The sequence below is a fragment of the Chaetodon trifascialis genome, chromosome 14 (assembly GCF_039877785.1).
Source record: "Chaetodon trifascialis isolate fChaTrf1 chromosome 14, fChaTrf1.hap1, whole genome shotgun sequence".
NCBI lineage: Eukaryota > Metazoa > Chordata > Actinopteri > Chaetodontiformes > Chaetodontidae > Chaetodon > Chaetodon trifascialis.
The window spans coordinates 14,002,633-14,021,331 of NC_092069.1; the positions used below are offsets into that span (position 1 = coordinate 14,002,633).

The 18,699-nt window shown below is 44.6% G+C and overlaps 1 protein-coding gene across 4 annotated transcripts in view; it reads left to right on the forward strand.

Annotated features, from left to right (window-relative positions):
- Positions 1-18,699, forward strand: part of kif26ab (kinesin family member 26Ab) — a 70,137-nt gene that overhangs the window by 18,343 nt on the left and 33,095 nt on the right. For all 4 annotated transcript variants that reach the window (XM_070980081.1, XM_070980082.1, XM_070980083.1 and 1 more), the window contains exons 3-4: positions 10,922-11,398; positions 16,801-17,009. In XM_070980081.1, coding sequence (XP_070836182.1) covers positions 10,922-11,398; positions 16,801-17,009 — 686 coding nt within the window. The remainder of the gene's footprint in view (positions 1-10,921; positions 11,399-16,800; positions 17,010-18,699) is intronic.

Consider the following 18,699-nt stretch of genomic DNA (forward strand, 5'->3'; position numbering starts at 1 on the left):
AAAAATCTCCACCTCCAGCTCAATGATATATCTGACTATTATTCCATCCTCCTCTCATAAATGTATAAAAGATCCATTAGTCTGCATCCGTCTGCTGCAGACTGTACCGCTCTTCCCTTCTTGAGTGACTATTATTTAACTGCTCTTAACTGTGTTTTTCTCATGCTCTTAAGTGCCACTGAAGCACATCACTCAGGGCTTATGCAGACAGACAGACAGACAGACTCAGATGAACTCCATCGTACCCTGGAGCCAAAAGTATAAATCTCTTGGCAGACTCCAGCTTTCTATTTTCACATTGTTTGACATGTTCTGTCCTTGCAGCATGGCTCTGAACACGCGATGCAGCTGTGAAACTGCATCTTCCTTCCCTTTCTCTCAGGATTCTCTCCATCATGATCCATTCTTCTGCTCTCACTGAGCTTTGCTGTGTTGTGACATTTTGTGTGAGCAGGCAGAAAGAAAGCCCCCAAATACTGTGAGGAGCACAATTCAAGACAAGAACTCAGAACTCAACAAAGCTGACAACAACTCCAAGGTTATCTCTTCATTTCATGATGTGAAATGACAGCAGCGATGTCCTTGTCCACCCACGTCGGCGTCCCTGACATGAGAATAGAGACGGTTTTGTAACTTGTTCCCGGGTTCGTGATAAGCTGTGCTGAGAAAAGGCAGGGTTGGCAGTGTCCTACAGTTAAGTCATATCTCTTTGGATGATGGTTTGCTCGACCTCTTTGTCATGTAGAGGCTCGTTCAAACAGGAGAAGTTACAAAGCCTTCGCAAATTGGTCTGCTTTCTCCTGTGTCTCCTGGAATTTGTTCAAGCATCACTTCTACTATTCTAGCAGCTCTAGGCATGACAATGTCAGTCTTTCAATCTGCCGGCTCAGTCGGTCGGTCTTTCTGTCCACCGCTTTGGTCCACACTGACTTTGGTGATCCCTTGACTTTTCCTCCAGCACCAGCAGGAGGTTGGTATTTTAGGGTTTTAGTGAAATATGTACAACTACAAAAACCAGAAGACAATCCAAGCACTCCAAATATAACAAAATGTGTCAAAATGGCCAATAATGTTTGATGCATTGCCATAAAATGTTGTGCAGGTTTTCATGGTTCCCAGTGGATGAATCATAATGACTTTCTTGCTGCTGTTTTATCCTGTAATGATACCAGCAGGCCACCAACATTACTACATGGATTGCCTGAATACCTGCAAAACTAACAAGACTCCCATCAGCCTTGGCTGGACTTTGTGTTTTGTGCTAATGAACAAGTGTTAGCATGCTAACATTAACACACTAAACCAAGATGGCGAACATTGTAAACATTATTCCTGCTCAGCATTGAGATGCTAACATTAGCCACATTGACAGGCACACTAATTTACCACTACTGTGACAGTATTAATGTTAGTTTGATATGGGTCGTGTAAACAACAAATTCTGTTTTCATATTCCGAATTAGACCTCATTCCTTTATGTTAGTGTGCACAGCTGCGTGTAAAGGGGAATATTAGTGGGATTTTTGTTTGCATTTGCAGGAATTTTGTCTGATTTGGAATGAGGCCAAAAAACTGAATATTTTGTGCATGTAAATGCAGTCAGTGTCATTGTGAGCATGTTAGCATGTCGACATTAACATTTAGCTGAAAAGTAGCACTGTACAATCTTATACTTGTTTCATTTTAATTGGTAATATGAGACAATTATGTTCAGTTTAACTTGATGGCAACTTGAAACATTATGAAATAAAACTGAATAAAGTTTTACATTTTTACGAGTTAAAAGTAAATAATATTTAGGGAAAAAAATGGCTTTCAGCCCAACCAATCCTCACCAACTGGTTTGAATAATAAGTGAAATGCAGTTGCTTTTTGTTGTAGGCCTTAAGGCCATTCGCAGGATGCCATTGTTCCTAAAAGACAAAGTGGCAAAATGTGCATGTGAAAACATTTTGATAAGGCAAGCATTTTCTAGGATGGTGAATGAAAATCCTTCAGACTCAGTAAGTGGATCAGTGTGCACTATTCTCCACAGAGATAGTTCAGCCTACTTCCTTATCTCGGTGATGTTCAATTGAATGTGTCTAGACATCTCAATTAGCAAGGAAAAAAAAAACAAAAAAAAAAAACAGATACTGGTTAGTGCTTATCTCAGTTTGTTTTTTCTACCAGCGCTCTCACCAGCCTTCAATATCTAGTTCCCATAAACAGACAACAGTTTTCCATTAATACAACCCTTCCTGTCTGAAAGCCCTGGGCTGATGTTTAAATTTCTATTATTAGTGATAATTGTGTTCTCTGAGAAGTCATTGGCATGGTAATGACATCTTTCATGATAAATTAGTATTCCCCCCTCTCTCTGCAGTACCTACACTGGGCTGTTGCACCAGAACGACTCTGCCGCTCGCAACTCTGCTGCTCCATTGTTCTGCCGACACGCAGCAGCTTTGTGAGACACAAAGCATGTCACTCTCTGAGATACTGCTCTGCAGACTGGGAGTGGATGGGGTAGCAATGCTCAGCACAGCTCACCTTGGCTCAGGGTGATTTGTGCTTTGCTGTCGCAACACAGTTAAGGACCCAGAATGGTGGGCTAACCTTTAGCTCGTTCTATAGTCCCTGCAGCTTTGTGATGTTAATCAGTCAGCCTGTTGCTCATGTGTCCGCGCTGGTACATGGGCCCACAAGTGAAAATTGAGATATCTGCCAGATAGAAAAGTGCCAAGCTCAACAATAACCACTTACAGAGTCTCATAATGTGGCTTCATCTGCACAGACTGAATCTATAGAGTCATTCCATGTACAGAGAGAGAGTGAGAGGCAGCCTGAAACTCCAGCAACAGAAAGCTGGAATATTTATCCATATGGCAGTTCGCCAGCATAATTACTGTACTGTCCATTACAAGGGGAGAGTGGAGAGAATAATTGTTGCAGGATACTCAACATTTCACCCGTCATCACTTTAATACCACTCTACTTTTACGACTGTATAGGTACACATTTTTGCAAAAGTTGTCTGCCATGAAATATTGAAATAGACATATAAAATGGGACCAGCATGCTCCTTCTAGATTCATATGTTTATGTGCACTGCAACTGCTCGGCATGAAAAAGTACTTAATGTTGATTTAAAAATGATGAATTCATATCATGTTGTTGATGTGTAGACTGAGATTTTTTTCCATTATGGGATCTGGAGGACGTTGATGAAGATACCATATGCAATTACTACTGTTTGAGCATGAGTAACTCCCTCTGCATTTTTCTTTCATAATTAACCATTTGCATGCACACTTGCATGTCACACTTCATTCTCCATGTGGCTGAGGGAGTCCTGCGATGGAGCTGCCATAAGCTTTAGCAGCAGTTTGTTTACTCTCTAAATAAACTGCAGGGAACTGGGAGTGCTCTGTTTTCCAGTCAAAATGAGAAGTCCCCCTGTAGAACAAACCACAGTGAATGCAGCTCTCTTGGTGTGACAGTTCAGACAGAGGGGAAGCAGGTGGCTGTCATCATTGTGTATAGACTGAATAGGGGTTTGAAATACAAGTGAAGTAGTGGTTTGGGCTGTTGGAAGGAACTATTGTATCAGGATCCTCTGCTCTGTGCTGAGTGTTTTAGAGTGGGCTCCAGGACAAAAATAGATCTCTCAACGAGCTCCAGTGGATGATTGGAAATACTGAATACTGTTTCAGTTTCACTCTGCACACTGATGAGGACTTTTCAAATATATGGAACAGTGGTGAAATTTTGATTCTGACCATAAATACTTGGTTTTAGCTTTCGTGTGTAATTGGTCATATGTTTTTACACATGCATCATTTTTCAAAATAGCAGTTTCAGAGGAGAGGACCAAATATTAATATCTATTTGTCATTAGACATGCACGTCAGTGAGCGTGCCAAATGATTTTTAACCCTCCTTTCAACCTCCAGTCCCTCACCCCACCATTTCCTCCCCTCTTCTGCTGATGCTTTCACCTGCGGCTTACAGCAACACCTGGCTCCTGCCTATCCAGCTTGCATGTTGAATATTTCATTATGCACTCATTTTGGTTCGTTTCCACTGCTAAGCCTGGTTGGGGAAAAAGAGAAGCTACCTTGAGAGCGTCTCAGAGCCAAAAAAAATTAGCCATTCTAATTAGAAGTGCACAACTGTTGTTGCGAGTGTACAGAAGTGCAATCCGCTGTGTCCTTGGTGAGGAAAGCATAGCAAGCAGCCCTGCTGCTGTCTGACTGACTCCACAGCAGCTATGGGCAGGGAAGTGGAAAATATTTGAAGAGGGAAAAATATTTTCATTCTTCCAGTTTATCTAGTGATGCAGCTGAGCTTACTTTTCTCATTGTCGAGAGACTTTAGCAGGGCTAGTTCATATTGTTCCCTCTGCAACCGAGAGCATTGTTTCATCTCTGTGAAATCAGTTCCTTATTAAGTTAAAGTAATGATCATTCACCACCAGATGTCCAATGAAGACGTCTTTCTGGCAGTTGCTGAAGTCCTTCACTCTCCCGCCGGTGAGTCCAGGCTGGACCCCCCAACGGGCTGACCTCGGCCAAAGCTGATGAAAGCTTGACGGATCTGGGCCTGAGACAGTGAAGGCTGCCTTGGGTCCACAGAAGAGAGAGAGAGAAAGAGAGAGAGATGTTGGAAAGGGGGGAGAGGGAGAATGAAGTCTGTCCAAACAGTCTGAAAGGGCCTTGTTTTCTTTATGTGCGTGAGTGAACAGGAAAAGGTAATTAACTGGCCAAGTGGCGAAAGGCTGGAGTGATGGATGGGTGTGGTGTAAAGAGACAGCCCCACAAGGGGAGACACACACATGCACACATGCACACGAGCGTGTGCGCGCGCGCACACACACACACACGTACGTATATTTTTTACCTATTTCTCCTTCTGGGTTTAGTAAACCTTTTAAGTCATTACATTGAAACATACATGTGAGTCTCATTCTGCGCACGATAAGATGAGCTACCAGCACTCACACCCCGATAAATGGGTTGAACATATGGAGTGGCGACACATCATTATAAAAGGTCATTAATGTTTGCAGGGTGGTTCGGCAATGACTCACGAGTGATTGCATCTATCTGTGTTTAACCTGAAGGTCAGCAGGATGTATGGTCTTTTTTATTTGGGATGGACAGCGACATCTCTCTTTATGGATGACAGGTGAAGCTGTAGGCTGTGTACAGTGAGCTGTGTCCAAGTAAGCTCAAAACAAAGCAACATGTCACACCAGATGTTTTCATGATATTAAAAAAAAAACCATCATGACTGTGTTTTGTAGTGAATCTTATGTGTTTAATTCGAATGGCAGATTCGTCTGACCCTGTAATCGTTCATCAGAGGATGCGTCACTGTGATATTCTGGACAGGTGGGGCTTTCTTGTGTTGAAAGTGTCACCAAGGGGTAAAGTCTATTTGCATTTTCTGTCAGCAGTTCACTGACAGTTAAAGGGAGGAAAGGGCTAAATCACACAGGGCAGACAGAGTGACATCTGCCCCCGTAAGCTCTGCATGAGCAGATGCTTGATGCAGAGGGACTTGGCTGTTCATTTAAGGGAATACTGATGCAAAAATCTGATGAGCCTCTCTAAACAAGGTAATCGTCTGTTTGATTTAAAAATGAGGAAGTTTGTTCATTGTAATGTGTTGTTGACTTCATAAGTAAGCAGTTTGTCTTCATGATAGTTGCAGAATTTGGTAATTCTGGTTTATCTATTTCAAGAGAATGTCCTGTTCCAAACCCTTTTTGCAGAGTTGAAAAGGTAAAGCTTTTGAACATGAGTGACATTGGATATTCAGTATTACTATTTGGTGCGCCTTTATTTAATGATGAAGTTTTCTTGCAATTTCCAAAAGTTGCTTAGTTTATAATACCTGAAATCACAGCAGAGTCAGACAGAAACAGGAGCGGTGAGACAGCAGCTCATGAAAAGAAAGAGCCGAATCGATTTTTGCAATCATATCTCTCATAAAAGCATAAAATAAGATAATGGGAGGAGAGTCTAAATGTAGCCTCACTTAGACAGAGGCCAAATTTCACATTAGAAATGCCAGAGAAGGGGCAGAGATATTTCATCATTATTTGATAGAATCTCATTGTGCTCTAATAAAACCTCCACGAGCCGCGAGGATGGATGAATTCATTACTGCAGTGGCGTATGTTTTTGTCTGAGGCGGTATTCTCAGGTAGGTAATGACAGTGCTCTTGTGTTGCTGCAGATACCGTTGCCTTGTTTGGGGAAAGTCTTATTACAGGTTTGTTTAATCTTGTCAACTCAGCAAACAGGGGCAAACATCTGTTTGATGTGATTTGGTGAGCCGTCCCATTTTGTGTTCTACCAAAGGCGTTCCCACAGAGTTAAATAGCATGCTAGTGTGACATCCTGAGTCATTGTCCTCTCTGCCTCAGAGCAGGCAGTGGTTAAATTTAATGGTCTGTATCCTAGATCTGCTGCTGCACTAAAAGCTTTACCTGATATCTAATCAGAGTCACAGGCCTTCCAGCCCTCTGCTCCTTCAGGGGATCTGAGTTAGGTCGGCCGGCTTGGGAGGCGAGCGAGAGAGGTGGAGGTGGTGGGCATAGTCGAGAAGGAGCAGGGGGCTGAGAGGGATTACACCACTGGATGTGTTGCTTTTATCCTGGGAATGTAATCTGCCTTAATGCCCTGTGCTCACCCGGGGCAAGGCCAGCAGCTGTGCTCGTTTTTCTCCTTCTTGGCTGTCAGAGTGAGCCAGGCTACCTGTGGGAAAGCAGGCCTGCTGGAGGCTCTCGTCCTCACCCTGGGACCTGGACTGGGCTCCTGCAGTTTATTGGGGGCCAATCCCTTTGAGACTTATAGAGACGGTGTGTGGTTAAGGTCAACACTGTCTCAGGCCAAGTAAACAGAGATGGCATCCTTACAGGGAAGCAGAGGAAGGGAAAGTCAGGAGTTGAAAGGGCATTCGATTTGGCAGCTGCTGTGTGGTCTTGATTTTACAAGAAATGCAGTCATAGGAAGTACTTAAGAATTGTAATGTGTAAACAGGACTGGTGCTGGTGAGAACAGAGTTTAGTGAGGACAGATATAAAGCAACGTAGTGTTGTCCAGACTCTTTTTGAGGAATGTTTCCGTGCTAGCAGAATAATGAAGGAGAAACCTGGAAGGGGAAGGAAGGAGAGGAAGACTGAACAATTTGATCTTGAATTCAACTTTCAGGAGTTGAACTGGCTTGTTTCTGTTGACTGAACGGTTACAATGAACAAGGAGGATTACAGCACAGTGAAGCTCTTCTTGCTACAGGGCCAGTTCTGGACTGATTCTGAACAAATTGCACTATGACTGATGTGAGAAATAAGAAAGTCAACTTTTCGCTCTCTTTCTTCATTATCATGGATGCACAAATTTGCTTCATTTCTCTTTCTGCCACTGCTACAGTGAGTCATGGGGAGCTTTTATGTCTGGAAAAATCTGTTGGGCTCAACTGGAATTGAAAATACGGCTTCCCAGAGTATTTTACTTTCAGTGGAGCGTGCCTAAAAGTGTCTCAGCTAGCGAGGGGACTCATGCATTTCAAATCACCATGACCCTCCCTTGATTTAAGTCAGCTTGCGACTGTATATCTGGTCTGGTGCTCCACATCAGAGGCGCATTGGACACTGAATGCAGAAACAGTCAGACGGCAGTTTCACTTTGTCTGGTTAGAGAAAAGGTGCACTGACGAGACGAGGTAAATGAGGTGTGATTTCAGGAAGAATCCTGCGTGACTTTGCCCGCTCCCGTTTGTGCCCGAAGGAGGCACGGGAGAGAAATCATGCTCATCTTTCTCCCTGTCCCCTCATCCATAAGTGGTTACGGCTGAGCTTGTTTCCATCAGCCTCTGGGCATGGGCTGTCTGTGATGACACTCTCCATCAACCCCGAGAGACAGTCAGTTAGTTGGGTGGCTCTCTCTCCTGCTGCTGCTGCCCTGGTTTTCATCACAGTTAGTGCGAGGGACAGAGACTAAGTTAGGTCTCTAAGGGCTGCGAAGGGCTCATTCCACAGGCAGGCCTTTCTCTCCCCAGTGTGCTCAGCACACCTCCTTTCCATAATAAGGGCATAGCATCTGACTGCATTTGTCCCCAGAGTTTAATAAAGATCAGTGCTGACAGGCAGTAAACCAACACAACCACCCACAAGCCTCCAGGCAAGGGCCACAACCCCAGCCTACCTCCTCCCACCTCTCTTTCTCTCTGTCCTCTTATCCTCACTTGTGCAGTTGACTCTCTCTCTCTGGACAAACCTCGGGCTGAAAACCTAAACCATCTCCCACTTGTACAGAACAATGGCCGAGGACTCAGAGGCCTGAAGTAGCTCCACGCCTCTCCGCCGACGGGAATACTTTGAAGATTTGGATTGTGTTGGTGCCGTGCATTACATACTTCGCTGAAGCAGTGGCACTCTTCACACCCACTTGCACCTGTCAGTAATAGATCATATGGATGATAAAAGAAACAACATGGCTTTAGGGATGGCTGCTCTCATCTATCATATGTTTCGTGTTTTCCACTTTATGCTTATTCACAACCTCTCAAGCAGTTGAATGTGATAGCACAAATAAACTGTTAAAGCTTGCAACTGCATGGTGACTATTTATTTTTATATCGAGCATCCCTCTTTGAGTCATGCATAAAATATCTACCAATCTTGATGTCCTCTTTGACATCCTATTCTCCACCTCTTATATACCATATAAAGATGGATTCTATGACTTTCTGTTTCATCATACACACATCATTCTCCTCCACATCCTCAACATCATCATCCTCATCATCAGCGCCATCAACCTCATAAGCCTTGTGGCCATGACCCTTTATTCACTCCACAGGGCATAAAGCTTACAGACAGCTTTACAGGAGGAGCTCGCTCTCTAACCTCCAGAATCGTCACTGAATAGCAGATGGACTCAGCTTTGTGTGCCTTTTTATTAGCTCCCCTAAATCAACACCTAACAATGCACGGACAGAGAGAGGGAAATTGATTTCTTGCATCTACCCGTGCCCTGAGGTGGGTAAGGGGTGGTCGGAGGGTAAAGGGTGAGGGGTGATGGAAGGGCGGAGTTGACTGGTTATGGCTTGGCTTCAATTTCCTGTCTAGGAAGCATGTGCATGAAGCCAGACTAGACTGTGGAAATAGCAGCCAGTGGTGCTCGCATTTCACTCCAATACGTTACAGACTGGTTCATCTTATTCCAGTTGAACTGTCCAATCCGGTGCATAAATATCCTGCCTGAGCCTAACAGCAGATTGCTCGTGCGTCAGGATCTAGCAGCTTTTTCAAGCTCTACCATAGTATCATATTTCTATGATAAGCTTCTTACATTCATCATTGGATCGTACTCAAGCATCAGCATTCACATGATACCACACTGCACTTAATCTACCCTCGGTCATCAGCCCACCTTCATTGTGAGACTTCTGGGATTTTCTTCATCCTGAGTGTATTTCCTAGTTGTGCTTGCCTCCTGTGCGTGCCTTTCCATGTGTAAAATAAGTAGACAATATAGTAAATCATTAGCCAGAACCACTCTGTTAACATCAGACTAGTCCTCTGCATGATTGTCCTTTAAATAAAGCGATGACATGGAGATTATTCTTATCCATTAGGGCACATTGAGTATAAATCAGTAGATGATGCTTTCTGTCCTTTTTTGAGCATGAGAGAAATGCACAGATGATACATGTGCATTATTTTCTAAGTCTGCAGGAAAGTTGCGTGATCATGGTATTAATTTTGTGGGTGTTTGCAGAGAAAGGTCATCTAAAAGTCTTTGTATTGAGCTGCTTTCATGGGGAGGAGATTTAGGGTCCCTCAGCCTGCCTCTTTGGGTCTATTGGGTTAGCTGTGTTAAGTGACACTGCATTAGGGCAGAGGATTGTTGTTTCCACGCTACTTCACTCCTCCTGATCACCTCGGAGGTTCCATGGAGCAAAGGCCTCGTAAACATTTATGTATGGGCTGTGGGCTCATGTCTTAGGCCATGACTCCGCTGGGCAGAACTGTAGTGCCCCTTTATGCCTCTTAAGAGACTGTGTTGTCTGTGTGTGTGTGTGTGTGTGTGTGTGTGTGTGTGTGTGTGTGTGTGTGTGTGTGTGTGTGTTTATTTCCTTAAAACAAAGAGAAAGTTATGTCCTACCCTCACTTAGGATTTGAATAGTTCACTGAAGCTTCCAGCTTCCTGGAGGAGGTATTTATTTTCACATTTTGTAGCTTATCATATGTTTTCATGCTGGGACACATATCATATGTAAATGCATGGCTTTGGGCACAACGGTCCCCTCAGCTGTTGTTTTCTTTTGTCGTTCATCCCAAGCAGAGATGGACACCCTAGGGGTCCTCCTTCGAGACGAAGCGAAAGGACAAAACTCCACTGGACACCTTCTCTAAAAGCAGCAATAAGAAGAAATGTGCTCAGCCCTTTTCTTTCTAAAGCTTCACAAAATAAATAAAAGACACATTTCACTTGTTTTTCTGTGAGGAATGTCTCTGTAGGATCTTCAACTAATCCCTCTGGGCTGTATTTCAGGGTAGTCCCCTCACGTTTGGCATCTCTGGTCTCAGCTCCCCAGCAGACACTGTGAAATGAACACATGCCTGGTGAACCTCATCAGCAGTCTTAAGTTGCATGCAGGCGAAGCGTCTTGCTCTAAACAAACAACCATCTTGAAAAAGAGGAAGTGGTTAGATTAGGGAGTGAGGGTCCCAGAGGGCAGTCAGGGACCACACTGTTAGCAGACCACTGTCGTGCCTGGAAAATGTGAACAACATACAGGAAATCCTTTCAAAAGAACAGATAGGTAGATATAGTTGAGAGCAACATGCTATGTGCTTTGAGCTGTGCATGGGTGTGTTGTGCATAGAGTTATAGTCTTTCTCTTCTGTGTGTTTACCCTGCAGGACCCTGGATATGCAACCTTCCTGTTCGAGCAACTCCAAACACCGGGGAGCCATGAAGCTGGTGGCAGTTGTTGCCAGGTGTGCTCCACACCTCTCCACCAACTGAGGCAGGAGGCTTTGCAGACTCTCCACGATCCCATCCTCACCTTCAGCTCAGACATGGCAGCCCTCCCCACTACATCCTTTTTACCACAGCCTACTAGAGTCACTGTGTCGTCCTCTAGTGTCCATGCAAAACAGCTATCTAAAGGCCAACCAGCTGCCCACTCTGTCCTGCCCTTGGGGGAGCGGCACAGGGTACCAGGCTGGTCGCAGAGCTCCTCTGTCTCTTCAGGGCCTAAGACAAGTGTCCAGGTGACAGTGGCGGGAGGACAGCTCAGTGGATCCCTGAGCTCTGTCACCATTCAGGCACAGCAGTACCTTGAGGGCATGTGGAGCATCTCCAGGGTCAACAACTTCCTCCCTCAGCCTAGCCCGGTATGCCTGTAATGTGTATTTTTTCACATTTATATTGCATGTCATGCGTTTTCATCCATTTGCAGTGACTTTAAGTAGTGCAACAGTAGAAAGAGCTCAAATTCAAGTACCAGACAATAGCTAGCTGCTAGCTGCAAGGCCTAGCTCCCTAAGTACCCTTTTGAAGCTTTGAGGGCCATAAGACTTCACTGAAATAGATAAATGTGACTTTTTAGTGTAATTCAATCATGATCAAAAGTGGTAATAGATATTTCTAATAACCTAAATCAGCAAAAATTTAATGTGAAATACTTTTATATTCCAAAATATACATATATATTCCAAAAATGTCTTCAGTTCACACCATAGCGCTCGTCAGGTTAAGGCTTGTCGCTGCAAATGCCACATTTCAGACCTTCAGATGAAGCCCTGCAGAGAATCAGAACTCTGCAGGAGTGCTGACCTCTCATTCCTCAGTAGTCATGGAGCCTGAGCGATCTGAGGTCAGAGGTCATCACAACACTAATCTGCTGACCTCCTCCTCAAGGGCATTTCAAATGACCACCCCACAGCCTCCCCATAACTCTTCTCTCATGTTGGATAAGCATTAGTCTGTGCTTTGTTTGATGTCTAAGACACTTGGAAAGGTATTGAGCTTTGCCCTTGGTGTCATGGGATTGATCATGCCGTACCTCGTTCACAAATAAAGGTCTAAGTGTTGACAGTGATTTCTACCATCAAGCATATTTCTGGCTGAAGGTGTCCTTTTTACTGACGCATCTCCTCCTGCATCGACAGGGACATTTGGTTTCAGACCTCATTTACAAACCACTGTGACATTCTTCACCAGCCAGACTCAGTGTACAGACCAAATAGCACATGCTAACATCTAGTGCTTGCGCTTCAATATTTCCCATTAGATACACAAACTGTAAATTTCTGTTCTGTGTAGATAACTGCAGTCTGTTAAGACTCTTGGCCATGTTATTCCTTCGTTTCTGCTTGAAAATTGAAGACAGATTTTCACTCCTCCCTGTCAACAAGTGCCTTTAGAGATGGTTTATGGGAGGCCATCAAAAGCTTTTAACTGCATGTACACAATATAGCGCAAATCAAAAGGGTTGGCACAGCAGGGAGAGGCTGACTTGTGTTCTCCATCTATGTGTCTAAAGGCAATTAGTGACCCTTGTAGCTGGGATGAGTTGCTCAATGCCACATACTATAACTGAGGCTGGGGCCCTCCTTGGACAGAGAGAAATGTCCCTCCAAGACATGAAGTTACAAACCCAGCAGAAATGGGTGTTATTTTCTCAAGCTTGTTTCTTTCATTAAAACCAGATCCTTCAGAATGACAAAAACCCACACACACTTTGGGGGGTTGGGAGTTATGCTGTGCTGAAAGGCACAAGCTTCAATTCATTATTGCATCTTGGTTTTATGTATTTTTTTGTGTGGGGAAGCATGCAGTGTTGTTCAAATGAAGAAGCAGAGATAGACTTTGTGTGTATGTGTGTGTGGTAGACTGAAATCCTTCAGAGTGTGTGAACCAGGGAGCTGGGGGCGCTCCCACACACAGCCCATTATAGGGCACCTTGAATCTCCCATTTGGGAAAAGGCTCTGGTTAACATCTGGAATGATGTTTGCGGTCACTGGAATTGAAACTATCTGGCTCCCTCTTTGTAACTGGCTGACACTGCTCAGATGAGTGTAGCTGCCTTGAATCTTGCAAAAGGCTCACAAATGCACTTTTCTGAGACAGTGTTTTGCGGGTCTAGAACCTGATGTAAAACCCCAACTTCAGTAAGCTCCAAATTCATAACCACTTAAATAATACCTACCATTATTGGCTGTTTGAATGAGTTTTAAGCAGCCAAGGCATTCCGGAAAACCGCATTGCAAGCAGTGTTACGCTGCTATTCAACACAAGAAACTGATAGAACCAAATCTGCCATTCTCCCTTTGCCCCATAAAACCCACAACCACATGTGCGCTAATCTACGAAGACCAAGTGCTCTTGACACATGAGGGTTTCCGTTATTGGCCCGCTGATCCCTGCTGCCATGGCCTGCTTCGTTGCCACCAAGTTGAAGCCCGGCAGATGATCTTGGCTGCTGCGTCTTTGGTGCAGCTGGGCTTGCATGGCAGTGTGCCACAGAGAGCGATGATGATGAAGAGAAGAAAGGATACAGGAAGGAAAGGGATGCAGAATTCCCAGTCTTACCAATTAAAAAAACATTAACAAATTTGTAATTATGTTTTGGTATTTGCTCATAGACAGTGTTGTTGATTGTTGTTCATTGTTTACTCCATTTTCTATCAGGAGAGCTAAATGTCACGATGTTTTCCTTTTCTCACACGGTAGAACAGTATTGTTTGAAGTCAATTCTCACCTCAGATGGTTTGTGTTGGCTACACAGGCCAGCCAAGCACGACAGCCAGATTAACACAAGGTCTATTTCACCCCAGCGGTAATCGTCTGTTGACCACTGGGATCATAGGTCACAGGGGAGTCCTGGTACTCTCCGTGGCTGACGAGAAGATGGACTGCTGATAGGGTGCTGGCCTAGCCTGCTCACTTCAGACTTCACAGGAAGCACTTACCCGAACTCTTTTTCTCTCTTTTGATTCTCTTCTTCAGTCTCTCCGTGGTGTTCAAATCTCTCGCTTTGTCTCCACTCCCCCTCCCTTTTCTGCCCTTCCTTTCCAGTGGCAAACCAAGGCAAAGGGATCAGGGAGGGCTGGGGGTTAAAGGGTGGAAGGCCAGCTCATTACTGACTCTCGATACAAACGGCCAAGCACACATGGCTCCACTGACACGGCCTAATTACCTGACCAGGGGATAGATTGTACTTTTCGGGCAGAATCAGGGCCAGTCCAGGTCCAAGGCTACAGAGAGCAGCATGGCTGAAGGGCTTAAGTCTACATTCTTAATACCAAGGGGACTCCTCTTTGATAGGCACTGTGATGTGCTCGAGTGTGTGTGCACCTATAAGTGTGTTTGAGCCTGTAGTTTATCCATTTTGAGCGCACACCCCAACCCTGCCTATGCCCAGCTGTCCTTGTATACTGAAATTCTCTGCCACTTGATTTTAAAAGCGACACTACCCCAGCTCAATCGGTGACAGATTTGATGTGCTATACACGTCAGCTTCCTGTACGGCTGTGTGTGAAGTGCTCCAGTCTTTCGTGCCAAAGTGTAATGGGTCTACTTCCCTGGTATGTGCAGAGTTCCTAACCTGTCACCGACACCAGCATGGTGTGAGGCTTTCCGCTCTGGCATCTGCGGGAGGATCTGTATTTGGCTCATTTCAGTTTGCAGCCAGTTTTTCCCATGGTGTCCCTCTCAAGCCCTAACTTCACACAACGCTGCATGATAACTGACTTAACTTCCATGATGACATCTCAAGAGAGCAAAAACCAGACCTCTAAAACAAGGCTGTGATTCGTAACTCTGTTAACAAGCTCAGAAGGAGGCAATGGGACAGTGAGAATGGGGCACTGGACGTCCACTGTTTGACAAATGGCCAGTGAAGCTTTTCTGGGAGAAGATAATGCACACATGCGTTAATATAGTAACACAATGTGCTGTGTGTTAAGCTAACAGTGGTGGCAGAGCAATAGCCAAGCCTCTCATGTGAATGTCAGAATGTAACTATGTCCTCACATCCTGATGTATAGCATTCACTTGTCAGACTTGGCATATAAATAGTGCAGCTGTCAGCCCGTGTTGACAAATGGCAGATAATGGAAGGCCATACACTTTATAAAAAAGAGTGTAAAGGATGTTATTTTAGTTGCCTAACATGAATCTAGGGCAAACACTGAGGTGGTAAATATGCAGAGAGCCTGGGCTGTGTTTGTAATACATATCCCGTCAAATAGCATTGAGGCTGCAGTGCTGTGTTGTGCTCAATTCAAGGTCGTTGCTGATTACACAACTTTCATGTGTCAGTGTTATGAATGTTTTTAGGAAAACTTTGGCCTTTATTTATTTAATTGCTGAAAAGCCACAGAACCAGTTCTTGTGAGCTGCTATTGATCATTGTCTTGCAGGATAAACGAGCGGCTCCGGTGAGGATTAACCTTTTGTCAGTATTGTGACTCCAGCTGAAGTGTAGTCTTGGAGTTAGCATTTGGCTTGCATAATTAGCTCCTTGCAGTCCTTAAGTTGGACTGAGAGCCATCAGTGAACCACTGCAGGCTTCAGAGCTCTCGCTGAACCTTTATGCTCCATCTCCACCAAGCTACACCTGTTTTAGCTGCAACCTTAAACAGACACTGAGACTTGAATGCCCAGTGCATGTTTCTGTTTTCTGTGGACGAGTCATCTACAGCTCTGTGAAAGCCTTTTCAGCCTTATTCATACCTTGTGCGTTGTCAAAAAGTGTGTCATCATCACCACAATGATAATAATCTTTAACTTTTTGCACAAGAAGCTTTAAAAATGCGGTTAACACTTGCTCATCATAATAATAATGACTATTTGAATAGCACCTTTACAAACTGAGCTTACAAAGTGCTTTTGCAGAAAAAGCAAAAGCAGGGAATGCCGAAAGCAATTTAACAGCAGAAGGACAGTCAAGGCAAACAAAAGCAACACCTAGATGCAAAAATGCAAAAGGCAAAATGTCAGTACAAATAAATACAACGAAAAAGAATAAAAGCAATAAAAAGATTACATTAGATAAAAGCAAAAGAATAAAAGCCATAAAAGTAAAAGGAGTTGTTCTGTCTTGCTCTAAACCTCCTATGTTGTTGATGAAACTGTTGTACCTGTTTGTTGATGACCTGCTGTAGCACATATTCGCCAATGGGAAGACGTACAGGTGGTTTGCCCAGTGCGTTTGGCATCAGTGAGCAGTGAAACAGATGCAGCTCACCTCAGTTTACTCCTGTTCAATTACCAAGCTGCCAGAGCAGGGTGTGCTCACGCAGGCACAGTTTTGATACCTCGTAAACATTTAGGCCGTGGAACAAACCTCATTTCTCATATTGTTGTTCATTGTTTACTCCGTTTGAAACTTGCTCTTAGTCCAAGTATAACTCAACCAGCAGGATGACGCCTTCCTCACTGTTAATGAGTGGAGTGCCAAAATAGCAATGGAGTTATAGATATAATCGGGAGCACAGTGAAGTAAATCGCTGGAGATTTAATCACTAATTAAATGTGGGTTTTCACTTAATTACAGTGGTGGCAACCTCAAGAGTGTTGCCAGAATCAATGAATGGTGCAGCATCCGTGCTGATCTGTAGGGAGCTCTCTGCTGTGGATAATGCTGACTCCTGCTAACCGGTGCTGGCTGCAGCAGCTGCCTGTCCGTCTGTGGCATGGAGGAGTAATGGAGTGGAAGGAAGGTGGGCAGGAGCAGTAAAAATTGTAAGTGATGGTTGTGGTCTTATCTCTGTATCTGTGTGTCAACAGGTCCAGAGTTTGATGGGAGAAGCAGACAGGGATGTCCCAGCCTCAGAGGCCCCAGTCACCACCATGACCACCAGCACCAGCAGCAGCAGCAGCACCTTGACGCCCTGCCGACTGAGGAGCTCCAGCCAACCGGGACTCCCAGCACCCATCACCAATACATCCACCTCCCCCTCTCCCTCCTCATCTGCCGCAGCCTCCTTCTTCATTAGGTAAGCACCTCCCCCGTCCTGTCAAATCACACCACGGTTGAGTGTGTCAAAAGGTAGAGAGATTAGATTGAGCCGGTGCGGTGTTAAATGAAGTGTTTAGTGTGTGTGCAAGCTTGTGTGCGTACACAGCTGCATGTATTCAGGCTCCTGTGTGTGTGGGTGTACACGAAGAGAGCCGAAGAGGAGATATGCACAGACTCGCCTTCAAATGTCTGTTGAAGGTCGTGGTTCATGGTGTTAACTTCCATGTGGGGCTGCTATTCCATGGAGATGTTGTTTTGGCCATGGTTGAATTATGGCATTGCCTTGGGATACGCACCATCATGGGACTAAATGAACCTTCAGTTACAGGCACCAGTGCCCATGAATGGATAATAGAATTACATAATTCGATATGAAAAGGGAGTGTCTCACGAAGGGGCTTAGGTTAAAGCCGTGTATTGTCCTGAGGTATTTCGTGTTTAGTTATTTTTTTCTTTGTTTTACCTCTTCAATTTAAAACAGCTCTTCAGATTTTGCAGCTTTGCTGTTATTTTTGATGTCGGTGAAACCATTTGGTCCCTAGTAATCCTGGCTGAGGGAGGCTTTTTCAGCAGTGCTTGGCTCCGGTGTTGTTGTTGCCTCGGAGAATACTTCACCCTCTCCAGGCGGGTGGATGGCTGGTGCAGTGTGCTATATTGTCAGTGATAGATTCCCTGGCAGGCTGGTCAGTGCATACATTCCCTGCCTCTACTCTCAGAGGAGTGCTATGCCATAATGAATGTTGGCGAAAGGGAAGCTAGCTAAGAATGATGCATAGGACCATTGAAGCTCTGCACCACAGGAGGTGAGGGGACTTGTGGAGTGTGACAGGAAGCCCATGGGGGATCCGTGGAGCTTAGCTTTTTTTTTTAACCACCCCAAATGGAGTTTGTCTTGCCAGCTTTCACAGGGTCAGAGTATATCAGTGGGACCATGAAGCCTCTCCTTTGGCTTAGAGTGCATTCCAGATCCTCCGCTAAATATGCAACTTCCTGTGTGTGCCTTTTCCCGTCACAAGAGCAGTAGTGCTGAGCAACAGCGAGGTGTGGCCCTCCATGAGACAGGGTTAATTCCTGACATTGATTTATTAGTTCTCATGTTTTCTTTGGACCTGAGCTCAAAAAGAGTAGCATAGAGAGCAGAGTCTAGTCAGCCAGCGTGGGCTAAGCACAGGGAAAAAGAGGAAGGTGGACTTGTTATTTCCCCTGTAGCAGGTCCTGGTGGGGCAGAAGGGGTGTAGGTGGAAGTACAGTAAAGGGTTCCACCTTTCATTTCATCCCAGTGATAATTTGCTGCCAAGAATGTGGTGTTTTGCTTGGCCCAGAGAAACACAATGATGATGGGCCAGCTTTAAACATCATTACATTCCTCGGATTCAGAAAAGAGTGGCGGAGATGCACTGCGCTTGATTTGAAGCACACACCCTTTTCCTGACCCTCTGCAGCTGTTGCATGGAACAGGAATATCATCATCATCATCATCATCATCATCATCATCTTGTTGTTGTCTTTGTTTCATCTGTTTGTATATCAATGCTGATTGAAATGTTAGTCCCCAAAAGTCAAAGCAAATTGAATCAAGCAACCGATTTTCTTGTTTTCTCGCTGCTCTGGGAGCCCTTGAGTTAAAAAAAGAAAGCAGTGAAATGAGTGTCCTTCATGTTTTAGAC